Raw genomic sequence first — 12850 nt, 5'->3', positions numbered from 1 at the left:
AAAAAAATGCAAGTTTCAATTAATTGTGCTTGTAAACTTAGATATGACATGTTTTATTTTACTTTTAAAGTTTATTGGCATAATTGAGACCTTACGCCAATTTCACATGTATTTCTCACATTGTATTTTCCTTTTTATTTTAATGGAAATGTATACCTAAGATTGTTTAGGAACAAATATAAATTTAAAGTGAAAAAAAAAAGTTTAATGATATAATTGAAAATGTACGAGAGTATTTACATAATTTAACCTAAATTTATTCTTATAGCATACCATAAATGAAGATAATATCAAAATTTTTATACTACCGTCCTGCATTTAATCTTTCTATACTTTTATATTCAATAAGTAGAGGTAGTAGAAAATCATATATATGTATGTATGTATGTATGTATGTATGTATTTATTTTCCAAAAAGCTAAACATGTAAAACCAAATGAGTATAAAAATTTTGACCTCGTTTGGTAACCATTTTGACCACATTTGATAACTATTTTGTTTTTTTTTTTTTGTTTTTTTTTTTTGAAAATTAAGCTTATAACACTATTTCCACCTCCAAATTTCTTTTTTTGTTATTACTTTTCACCAATGGTTTAAAAAATCAAGCCAAATTTTGAGAACTAAAAAAAATAACTTTCAAACAGTTATTTTTGTTTTTGGACTTTGGCTTAGAATTCAACTATTATACTTAAGAAATATGCAAATTATTATAAGAAATGTGGATGATACAGACTTAATTTTCAAAATAAAAACAAAAAAACAAAATAGTTACCAATCGAGACCTTTGTTTTTTATTTTTGTTTTTGAAAAAAATCAAGTCTATGGACATTACTTCCACCTTCAAATTTCTTCATTTGTTATCTACTTTTCACCAATGGTTTTAAAAAAAAATAAAGCTAAAATTTGAGAACTAAAAAAAAAATAACTTTCAAAATAATTTGGTTATAAATTTAACCATTATACTTAAAAAAAAAGATGTAGATTATTATAAGAAAGGTAGATAAAATAGATTTAATTTAAAAAAAAAATCAAATAGTTAGCGTTAATTTTCCAAAAAATAAAAAATAAAAAACAGTCACACGGGTTCAAAAAATGGAGGAATGTCCTTTTCTTTTAAAACATTCACATGAACCACCGCCCCCGTTGTTGTCCTTTTCCAAACTCCCAACTTGTAATTTTATTTTGTATTTATTCTTATTCATAATAAGATTTCCCATGTGCTCTCTAATTTAATCAATCATCCCAATCTATATTTATTAATTTACCATTATTATCTAATTTCTTGTTTTGCAAAGAATATTTTGTTTTCTCACTCACATGATGTCTCTCATAGAATTTCTATTCCAATTATTATTTTGTCGAATAAATGTATTATTATAGCCTCTCTCTTTTTCCTTTTCTTTTTTTAATTTATTTTTATTGTTTTTCTTTAAAAAATAAAAAAATAAAATGAAGTGTTGACATCCACATGCTTATTTTAGGACTTGTTTTTATATGTAAACGCGTGAGGTGCAAAATGTGTTCCAAAAAGTTAAAAGTTCCTTCATATATTACTAAATTTTAATGTTATAATAACATTTTTGTCTCATACATTTGATTTTTATTTCATTTTCATTCATATATTGGTTGAATTTTAGTTCTCTTACTTTCAATAAATCTTGACATTAATCCATCCAGTTAATTTTTTTTTCAAAAAAATTTAGTCTATATACATCTACTTTATAAATTGTGAAAATATATTTACATGATTTTTTTTTTCATAAAGTTATTATTATTTAACAATTTTTGACAAAATTAATTTTAAAGGATTAAATTGAAGACTAAGTAAAAGTACATGGACTAATTTTAATTATTTATTAAAAGGAGATGAACTAAAATAAAATCAAACTTGAAGTATAAAAATCAAAATTACATTTTAACTTAAATTTGAGTTTTTTTTTTTTTTTTTTCAAATTGTTTTTATAAGATCCCTAATTCATTATGAAGCACGATTCTTGTTCATATTAACATTTCATCATTTTTTTTGGAATGCAATTTCATCCCAATTCCCCCCAGTGAGTAGGGATAACAAAATTCTCTGTGGGTTTCAATCTCCGTGTGATTGGGTCGGGAAATTTCCAATTTGATCGGACACGAGGTTAAATTGGAGATTTAAATCGGGTCCCCGATCGGAGACATGGAGGGGATCCCTACTTGATCACCGACCTCGTCCCTGTCCCCGTCCCCACTCCCATTTTTTTAATTGTTTGTTTATATATATATAAAGTAGAAAAAATAATAAAACATTTTAATTATATAGAGAGAGAGAGACACACACACGTACACAGTAGCTTAATGTTAATTTTTTTTCTTCTAATTTTCTAATTTTCTAATATACTTAAATTTATAACAAAAAGTATGTTATATTTTTTTAATCCTTTATTTAAAATAATAATAATAATGCTAAACTTTTATTCGAAATATTTACAATATTAATACAAATATTAAAATTTTTAAATAATAAGAATAATAAAATAAGGATCCGAATCCATGAACGGAGATTTTCAATCCCAATTTCTACTATTCAAAACGAAAAATAAGACGAAAACGTAGATTAAAAATTCCCACGAAAAAGGAGACGAGGAGTGCATCCAACTCCGGCTCGCCTATTGCCATCTCTACTAGTGAGACACTATTTCAATTAGCGTCAACTTGGAAGCTTTTCAACTTCTGTATCACCCTTTTCTTTATATATATAAAATTTTCCATCAAAATAAAGTTAAAAAAAATTGTATTCTAATGTGAGTGGGATTAATGAGAGTAAAGGAATTTACATTTTTAACCTTAGATTGAAGAAAATGAAAGTCAATAAATAAAAGCAAGCATTGAACGTGAGATATTGGCAGCTGAAAATAAAGTTGGTAGGTTGGACCTCACCGACAATCACGCCACGTGGCCCCACATCAATGTAAAATCGGTGGCCATTAATTGATCCACAAAAACATTATCGTGGTCCTTGTTGCAGCGTATCATTTTTTTAAAGACATCCATAAATTTTAGCATTTCATTATTCATTTATTATGCTGTCTTCCACTCCCTAAAGTGGATCCCACATTTTCCATTCTCCCAAGCCCCTTGGTTCTTGTTCTTCTTAGTCTAAATGTTTTTTTTTTTTTTTTTTGTAAAATTTCTTCTTTTGTTTACATCCATAAATATTTCTAGTGCCACCTCAATTCTACGTCATCCTTAAATCCCAAAATGTAACTCACATGTCACAATACATTAAAATATCATGTCATTTTAGTTAAAAGGATCTTTTGAATTACCGATAAGTATAATTCAACTAATATGATTAGGGATATTCAAATGACTCGACAACTCAAAGAAGAAACTACCAAACCCAAAATATAAGAATTGGATTAGGTTAAACTTTTTCTATTTTTGTTGGATTGGATTTGGTCGTGAGTTGGCTAAAAAAGTTTAGTTGACCCAACCCAACCCGAATTATATATATATATATCTATTTGTTTAAAATTTGATTACTTTGTATTGATTAATTTATGAAAATTTAATATATTTTTTTTAAAAATTATTATGATATATGTCTTTTTTTAAAGTTTGTAATAAATATCATAGATATTTGATATTTTAGTTATCAGATATGTATTGTAGATAAATTTACATATTTTTAATTAAAAAGAAAAAAGAAATAAATTATAACTCAACAACCCAACTCAACTCGAATTTAAATCCGTAAATATTCGTAAATATGGCCTCTTATTATGTGATATCTGAGGTCCGATTTTGGGACATGTACTTTGAGTTTTATTATATTTGAATGTCTATACTTTTAAAAAATCTTAAATATAGTTGATGTAGTGAGTTTATTGTTATTTTTTCTTTTAAAAAAAATAATTTCTATTAGCATTCTCATTAATTTTTTTTGAAAATATATTCGTATTTAGAGTTTTTATTGCATGAAATTTTATGGTAATAATTTAATGCATTTCAACACAAAAGAATATTTATCAATTGAAATTACAATTATGAAAAGGAAATGAAGCAAAAGTACAAGGATCAAAATGATATTTCAACCTAGATTTTTTTCATACTTTTATTTTAGTATATTAATTACATTACAAACTTGGTTCTTTTATTATGATGTGTTTCTATTTAATTTTTAAATTTAAAAGGAATTCCTAGGTTTTTATTTAGTACACACAAACAAATGACACGTCAATAAGTTTGTCTAGCTATTTGATGACCAAAAACAATTATATTACAAAAATATGGATACTACTTTCATTAATTATATTGATGAGGGTTCAACTATATATAACAAAATTATTTATAAAAGAAAAATGATAGAGGGGTACCTACTCTTGGAGTATTGAAAGAATGTCTCCTATTTGAGCTACCACAATTACTCAACAAAATTTTATTAAATATGCAATGCTGCATGGATAATATTAGTAACAATTATTAAATATAACCATAATCAAAACTTTACCCTAAAAACACACACACACAAAGTACGATAACTTATTCAAATCATTAGCCAGTCAAAATGTTCATGAAATTTGTTACATATATGATATATCTTGAATAATATATAGATACTATTTTGTTAGAATAAAGAACATGAGCATCAAAATATAACTAGAGAGGTTACAACCTATAAATAAATATAAGATTCCTCTCCATGTTTTCAATGTTGGAACCTCAACATCTCTTTAAAATGATGTTTTTTTATTCATATCTCAATTTTTATATTGTATTGCACTAACACATGATTCCATTTCAAGATCAATTGATAAGGAGTAACTCATGTATCTTATAACCATTGTAATGTTTCTCTATTTTTTCGATGTATGATCTTCAATACTACCCAGTCAAATAACTAACAAAGATTTAATTTAAATACTACTTCAGTCCCTATACTTTTGTCATTTGTTCATTTTGATCCTTGTACTTTTAAAATGTTCATTTCAATCTTTATATTCTTGATTCATTTTGGTCCCTATATTTTCAGAATATTCATTTTGATTCTTGTACTTTTAATTTTGGTTCAATTTGGTCCTTTAACTTTAAAAAAATGACCCTTTTGATCCCTTAAAATGAATATTCTGAAAGTACAAGAACTAAAATAAATCAAAGTTAAATATATAGGAACTAAAACTAGTATTTAAACCAAAAGATTTATATATATAAGATGATAATGGATACCTTGACGTAAATATGCTTAAATTAGCATATGTACGTTTGTGTGTACTTTGCTTCCCTCCATTCACACTATTGTGTAAAGGGCAATTGAGTATGTAGCACAAGGAGGGAATTGAAAGTTGCCCACAATTTTGCACTCTATTTACTATACATGCCACTCAACTGAATCTTGAGAGTACAATTATGATTGATTTATGAGGAGCACATGCCAAACCCTTCTCCAATTGATTTCAATGGCCCCATTTTACTTATCCATATCCACCGGCCCCTCCTTAAACAACCCAATTAATTTCCCCTAATTAAATTAAAATTATAATTCATCACAACCCTAATTTCGTAAATTCCCACACAAAAAAGGACAAAAACCTAATTTATATTTCCCCCTTTAACATTTATTGGGTGAAAACCCTACGACCGAGTTTGCCAAATCAAAGTGGACACGTGTCCCTTGCTGCTGGACGTTACCTATGATGGACAAAGACGACGTCGTTGGGGCGAACGCGAAGCAGAATGTTCCGGCGGAATCCACCGGGATGAGGTAGTTCTTCGGCGGCAGCTGCAGAGACTTCCCGCCGGCGAATTGAAACGACACTGTCGGAATGGTCACTCGAGACTGTGACGACAGATCGTAACATGTGTCGAATAATGCGAAGCCGTTCGTCTTCTTCAGGTACGGTGTGCGACTGACGAAGGCGTCGCGAAGGGTGTTGTAGGCCTGAGTTTGCAGCCGAGTTATCGCAGTTCCTGAATCGACGATGATGCCGCCGTAGCCGGAATCGTCCATTTGGAAGAGATTAGGAGGAATTGACAGTATCTGGCCACCGACGCTCAATCCGATGAGTCCGATATAGTAGAATGTATCGACTCTTCCACTTTTGAGTAATGGAGCATTTACTGAGTCACTCGATGCAGCGGAATTGAACTCGAGAAATGAAGACGAACTAGAGTCACGGTCGACAAGACAGTATGAGAACGACGAAGCTTTCATCTGAGAAGTGAGGGATAATGATCCGCCACCAAGTCCGAGTAATCCAGCGGATCCGACGAACAATCCTTCGTTGTCGTGGCCGCAGCCGAGAGCGACGTTGTTAATCGTCCCGGAGTTACCGAAGGACAGCGTTTCCGTTACGAATTCGCCGACGGTGAATGAACCATCGCCGTACGAGACCTGGTAAAGACACTTCGAAGCACGACAACCAGAGGTTTCTAGAGCTTGACATTGCTGAGATTCACAGGGAAGTGAAGCAAAAGTAGAGGAAGTTCTCGGGTCAAAAATGGAGTCGGTTTGCTGGTAACAGTCCGTACAAGGCTGACATTGAAGCCAATTGATATCGCTACCAGTGTCAAGAACCATATAGAATGGCTTAGCCGGTTGTCCGACGCCGACGCGGGAGAAATACTCGCCGCTTCCTTGACTGGTGCCAGAGACAATCGGAGTACTCAGATCCTCGGGCAGAATCTCGGTTTTCAGCGGGTGAAGATCCGAGCTCTTCAATTCACTGAGAGCAAATTGAAGCCTATCGTAGAGCGATTTAACTCTAGAAGAGTCGCGGACAAGGCGGGAAAGGACGAGGGTCTTGTAGTCCTTATGTCCGGCATTGTGAAGAGCATCGCGAGGGTGGAGCTGAAGAGAGAAGGAGAAGGAAGAGTTGGAGGGAACAACCTGAACCTGCTGTTGGAAGGACATGAAAGGCTTGGGGTCGAATTTGAGGACGTGGTTGGCTTGTTGCAGAGAAGCTGAAACATCGAGAGAAGCAGAGGAGGAGGAAGAGCGAGAAAGCTCCGGCGAAGTGCGACCGAGAGTGAAGGGGAAGAGAGAGAAAAAGAAGAGGGCGACGGCGAAGAGAGGGGGGAGATTTGGAGTCGCCATTGTTGGGGACAAGATTGTTGTGAGAAGTAGAGTTTGAGCGTTGGGTTTAAAAGGAAGTCGGGTTTTTAACTGAGAAGATGGTTGAGTTTGGTTTGGGGTTGGAGGCAGGGCACTGCTCCCTAGTTGGCATTATCTGCTTTTTTTTCTTCCTAAAAGGAAAGTATTTAAAATTTTATCTTTAATTCACATTTTATATATATATATATTTCGAAACATTTAATTTACACTTGCAACATATTAAATTTGAAAATTGTCATTTTCAAAGTGAAATACATAAAATAGTTTTTTTTTTAATAAAAAAAAAGAAAATTTTAAATATAAATTATAGACGTGACATATGTAGTCAATAATAAATGTTACTAACTCTACATGGACTTACCTTGCAATCACAATGGAAAAAAAAAACTCAAAATATGCTTTTAAAGAAAAAGTCATCTTGTGTCGTTAAGATGCACTTAGGGGCTATTTGTGACACTGAATTAAGTTTTAAAGTCTGAAATTAATATGTTAGAGTTAGAACTTTTGTGTTTGGGGTGTAAAATCGTTTAGCCTAGAATTAAGTTACATTAGAAGAAGAGGAAGAGAAAGAGGAGATGATGAAATTACTCGATAAATGTGCCAACGTTAATAATGAATACGGTTGAAATTGGTAGAATTGAAATTATTTAACATCCACTTATGAAGTCGATTGACCAAACATCCCCTATTATATTTTTCGCATCATGTGAGTTACGATATATACATATTTTGGAAGGAAAATTTTGAAGTTTGGTTGGATAAATTTGTTTCTTTCAAAAACCACGTTTTATATGTTTAAATACTATTTTAGTCACGGTACTTTCAACTTGAGATCAAAATGATCATTTTTTCATAGCATAAAAATCAAAATTAAAAGTATAGTGACTAAAATGAACATTTTAAAAGTACATGAATAAAAAAAAAACAAAAAAAATTAAAAATATAAGAATCAAAATGAACATTTAAAAGTATAAAAACCAAAATAAGCCAAAGCAAAAAACGCAAGGCCAAAATAGTATTGAAACCAATTTTCTATTTTGCCTGTATAACTTACAAGGTAATAGAAGTTTTAAAGTTGGTTTAAAATTGTATATAGTTGTTGAAAGTTAATAATACTCACCAACCAAAGAAAACAATCTTTTAAAAGGAACGATAAATACAATGGAAATACTCTGGTACCTTAGTTCACCTACTTCTAGATAGAAAAGTCCAGGATTTTTCTTAACATACTTCGAAGTTAATTTGTCATGTTATAATAAATAAGGAAAGAAATAATAGCAGTATGGGTTGGATATTGGACCTACCTGCAGCTGTTGCAGTAATTCAATGGCAGTCCAAGTTGAGTCCTGCAAGAGTTGGTGCACCCGATTCATCTCTCTTTCAGCCCTGCAACACTATAGAAAATAAACTTCTCAATGTGTTCATTTGATTTTATTTCATTACATTCATAGGTGCATTGGGAAACTTCGAAATATATGGATATGTAAACACAGAAAAGACTCTGCAACTAGTTTTCCCAATTACCAAGATGAAGAAACTAATATAGAAAACACTGTAATGGTCTCAAGATAATAGCGAATAATGCAACCCTTTAACCCCGTATTTTTCGCTTTTATCTACACTTTGGAGTTCAACAATTGCCATCGACCTTTAGAGATGGTAATTGATGTCTTTATCCGATTCTAGGAATATGAAATCAAGGTGATTATTTTCTCACTTTACCCTCTAGAAGGAGTGGAACTGCAAACTGGAAACTCCAGCCATTTTGAGCTACTTCCTATAACTGGAAGAATTGGAACTAGAAACTGTGTAAATACAGAGTTTCAGTTCTAGACCAAGAAATATTTCTTGTACCGATGGGTTTTATCCCAAGCAAGCAACAGAGAAAACAGCATTCTTAGAAATCTTCTCAATGTATGTATGAGGGTGGGACCAAGGGAAGAACGTTGCAGAAATTTACTCAAACTCGTCCTACCAAGTAAAAGTAAGATCCCAATCTAAGCATTGCATTCATAAGTGCACAAAAAGCCACATGGAAGTCAAGTAAAAAATAGTTCAAAAGGAAAATGTGTTTGTGTGTATATAACTCATAATATAACTAGCGCGAATATTGTATTCATAAATTGAAGTTTATTTGTTTATGAAGTATCTCTATTTATGTACATAGGTGCAACTTGCAATATTGTAGCAGTCGAGGACATACAATTTTATATGGCTGATAACTAAGGGGGGAAAAAGAGTACATTACATAATCTGTGTTTCCTATTCAACAACCATCACTTGCAGGCTCGATTGAACTTAGAAGACCATTGCCTCTCAGCTGCATGCAGTGATCTTCTGCGTCCACTTGTGCGCAGATAATTACCACTGCCATCCCATTGTAATGTGCCTCCTGCATTATGTTGACTGCATTGTCAAGGGTCATTCCAGGGATCACCTTCATCAGAACTTGGACAACGTATTCCCGCTTGTTGTAATTGTCGTTATGTAGCAACACTCGATAAGGCGGAGAAGTTTTCCTTAATTTCCTGAAGACCAAATTTTTTTTGGAAGTTGAACCTTCTTTTATGCGTACAGATCTTTAGTTGCCTATACGTGGCATAAATTCAAAGGAGAAATGTTTTATACCTAACATCAAACTCAGATTCACGACCAGGCGTTGTCTTCTCTATTGTTGGCTTTTCCAACAACCCCCCACCTTTTCCAAGCTCGGCAACTGATAACATCATTAAGACGCTCCGGTTTCTACATTGTTTATGAAAATAGTATTTATCCCCTATGACACAAATAGCAATTATAAATGGATAATATTGTATGAAGATGTCATGCAAGTTCCAACGAATAATAAAATGAACAGCGTCAACACTTTTGCAGGTAAAAAAAAAATGTACTGTGATTATGAATATTGTAGCCCAAAGCTGACTCTGATTCTGAGCTCATCTATCAATATATATTCCCAAGTGTTCACTTTTTGGTCACGTGTTAAATGCAAGAAGTTCTTAATTAAATGCAGCCCAGGATCTGGTCCATTATGGATCATGTAAAATTTAACAATCACCATCCAAGATTATCCAAGATTTGTCATCCAAGATTATCCAAGAATATTAACGTTTAGAATAGGCCATTAATATTTATCTCAAACTAGAAATTTAAAGGTTTCTTAAAGCTGAGTATATAAATAGGATCTAAGATACTTGCAAATTTAGTTCTTACAATGAACCTCTTTTATGTTTATCCACTTGCATGATTCACACACTAGTCAATGATAAGTAGGGGTCGAGGATTTGAATTTTGACCTCTACGTCAAGAGTATATGCCTTAACCAATTGAATTTTACACAAATATTTAATGCATCATATTTTCTAGGTCTTAGATGGAATGTGGGTTGCATTAGTATTAAATTTTTAGCCTGCAAGACTTGAAGTAGAACTTTGGTGAATATCACCAAACATCCTAACTCTTTGCCACCGGGACATGCCTAAGAGGAATGTTAACAATTGGCGGATTTGACCATCCCTCTAAAGCTTTCATGATACGTTTATTAATGAAGGATTTTATCCATGCTAAGGACTCATCTCCGAACAACCTGTATTCGGTGATTTAGAAGGAAGCTTATCTGAAGAAAATTTAAATCTTTTTGTGGGAGCTAAGTCATGGGGGTATCAATATTGTTGTTGGCCTTCAAAGGAGAATGCTCCATGTTCGCCTCTCTGCTTCCTAGGGTGTGATGTGTTTTCTTAACATCCATGCCATCTTTTTGTCCGGTTGCTCTTTTGCCTCTTGAATTTTGGATACTAATGTTGGATGCTTTTGGTTGGTCAATGATTATGTCTAGCAACATGATGACATTCTTGCCTCCATTTTTGTGGGTCATCCTTACCATGGTGGGAAGAAATCATCATAGCTTGCTATCAACAGGGAAGATTTTTTGGACCTTTGGTGTGAACAAAATGGGAGAATTTTTGCGTACCCTTCTTCAAATGTTGATAGCTTTTTTTAATTAATTTTGTTTCAAGCTTTATATTGGTGCAAAGAATGCAGTTTTTTCAAAGACCATAGTCTTTCTACTCTAAGTTCCAACATTGATGACATTCTTGCCTCCATTTTTGTGGGTCATCCTTACCATGGTGGGAAGAAATCATCATAGCTTGCTATCAACAGGGAAGATTTTTTGAACCTTTGGTGTGAACAAAATGGGAGAATTTTTGGGTACCCTTCCTCAAATGTTGATAGTTTTTTTTAATTAATTTTGTTTCAAGCTTTATATTGGTGCAAAGAATGCAGTTTTTTCAAAGACTATAGTCTTTCTACTCTAAGTTCCAATTGAAAAGCTTTATTTTAATTCACTTTTAGTGTCTTATCTCTCGGAATGCAATATTGATTGGAGATAAATTTTTTGAGAATTCCACATTGGAGAAATCAAGGGGCCTCGCAAATTGAAACTGGCATATTGGAAGATCAATTGGCTAAAAGACCTCAAAATCTTAACAAGATATATGAGCTACTCCTTTGACCTTTCATTGCCAATTAGTTTTGAGATGGAGTTCCATGTTATCTAATATGGTAACAGAGTTCATAAAACCCAAACGAGAATTTGGTTCAATAAAAAAAAAAAGGATCCAATTTCAAGAATGGTGAACCCAAAAGAGGTATTATCTTGAGGGGGCATGCCAAGGATCCTACATTGGAAAAATCAAGAGACCTTCCGATTTTAATAAGATAGATAAGCTACTTTTCTCATTGCCAGTTAATTTAAAGATCAAACTTCATGTTACCTAGTAAAAATGACATTACAGGATTTGAAAATATGACTTCTTACTCTCTTACACGTTTGGATTAGGATAAAGTTAATTATATCAATATTTCCACCCACACAAACAAGATTTTACTAAACAATCACGAAAGAATTAAACTACTGCACCGTAAATACACAGACACACACAAATAGAAAGCTTCAGATCTTCCTCTAAATATCAATTTGGTTCCATCTGTAGTTCTTCCCCCTCATAATGCAACACCTTGTTTCCTTCTTTAAGACAAATAAAATTCATACAAACAGGAAAATAATCATTCTACATGCAGATGGTACGCAGATTTTCCCGGTTAATAATTATAATTCTACTCATTCTAAGAAGCCAAAACCTCCAGTCTCCACAAAGCCAGGAATTATGCAAATATTCAACAAAGAAACCGAAATTTCTCAAAAACCTTCCTCTAAATTTGGATTAAGAACATAGCGCCAAGAGCCAAAAGAAGTACAGACAAATTGATTAGGGAAGAAAGTTAAGAGGAGCAAATTCGTAGAAGTATGAATACCTGGCTTGGTTGAGCTGAAGAAATGGTTGGGTGAAAGAGATACTCGACCGCAAATTGCAGCTTCCATGGCCTCTCTCGCCCTCGCCCTCGCTCGCCTTGCTTGAAGAACTGTCGAAGGATGAAGAGGTATGGTTCAGTGGTTCACGGAAAAATGTAAACGAGCTTCGACTGAGTGGCTTACTTGCTGACGCGTGGATTCTCTCTTCGCTAAATGCTACTCGTCGCGGGTCCCAATCTCGCGATCTTTTCAGCCGGGCAATTAGCCTCTCGTCTCAGCCATACATCCTTTTGCCATGTTGTTTCGCCTATTGTCCAAAATTCTCTCTACCATAAATTTGATTTTTGGGTGGAGGATTTTAAGACCTCGTTTGATAATTATTTATTCTTTTTTTAAAAAATTATCTTTAACATTAAATCTATTTCATTTACATTTATTACAATAAT

General features: G+C 32.8%; 2 protein-coding genes across 3 annotated transcripts; both read right to left on the bottom strand.

Annotated features, from left to right (window-relative positions):
• Positions 1 to 5161: 5161 nt before the first annotated feature.
• On the bottom strand, positions 5162 to 7207 carry LOC120082799 (protein ASPARTIC PROTEASE IN GUARD CELL 1-like). The gene has a single exon (XM_039038118.1). The coding sequence runs from the start codon at positions 7070 to 7072 to the stop codon at positions 5588 to 5590; it is 1485 nt and encodes a 494-aa protein (XP_038894046.1). The 5' UTR covers positions 7073 to 7207; the 3' UTR covers positions 5162 to 5587.
• A 999-nt stretch (positions 7208 to 8206) lies between these two features.
• On the bottom strand, positions 8207 to 12566 carry LOC120082800 (ATP-dependent Clp protease adapter protein CLPS1, chloroplastic-like). 2 transcript variants are annotated; one of them, XM_039038119.1, is made up of 4 exons: positions 12407 to 12566; positions 9719 to 9866; positions 9339 to 9618; positions 8207 to 8484 (listed from the first exon to the last, which is right to left on the bottom strand). In XM_039038119.1, exons 1-3 carry the CDS (start codon positions 12471 to 12473, stop codon positions 9357 to 9359), a joined length of 477 nt encoding a protein of 158 aa, XP_038894047.1. In that variant the 5' UTR covers positions 12474 to 12566; the 3' UTR covers positions 8207 to 8484; positions 9339 to 9356. The 2 variants fall into 2 exon arrangements, with proteins under 2 accessions (XP_038894047.1, XP_038894048.1); XM_039038120.1 differs by having other exon boundaries at positions 8207 to 8476.
• Between the last annotated feature and the right edge of the window lie 284 nt (positions 12567 to 12850).

This window comes from Benincasa hispida, chromosome 8 (genome assembly GCF_009727055.1).
Source record: "Benincasa hispida cultivar B227 chromosome 8, ASM972705v1, whole genome shotgun sequence".
Lineage (NCBI taxonomy): Eukaryota > Viridiplantae > Streptophyta > Magnoliopsida > Cucurbitales > Cucurbitaceae > Benincasa > Benincasa hispida.
This window is presented reverse-complemented; position numbering and strand designations above follow the sequence as displayed.

Bases quoted from the DNA above. Each gene is read 5' to 3' on its own strand.
- LOC120082799 (XM_039038118.1), bottom strand. From the start codon at position 7,072: ATGGCGACTCCAAATCTCCCCCCTCTCTTCGCCGTCGCCCTCTTCTTT.
- LOC120082800 (XM_039038119.1), bottom strand. From the start codon at position 12,473: ATGGAAGCTGCAATTTGCGGTCGAGTATCTCTTTCACCCAACCATTTC. The intron at 9,867-12,406 runs GTATTCATACTT...TTTGTGTCATAG, and splicing joins CTTCAGCTCAACCAAGCCAG to GGGATAAATACTATTTTCAT. The intron at 9,619-9,718 runs GTATAAAACATT...TTTGGTCTTCAG, and splicing joins GAATCTGAGTTTGATGTTAG to GAAATTAAGGAAAACTTCTC.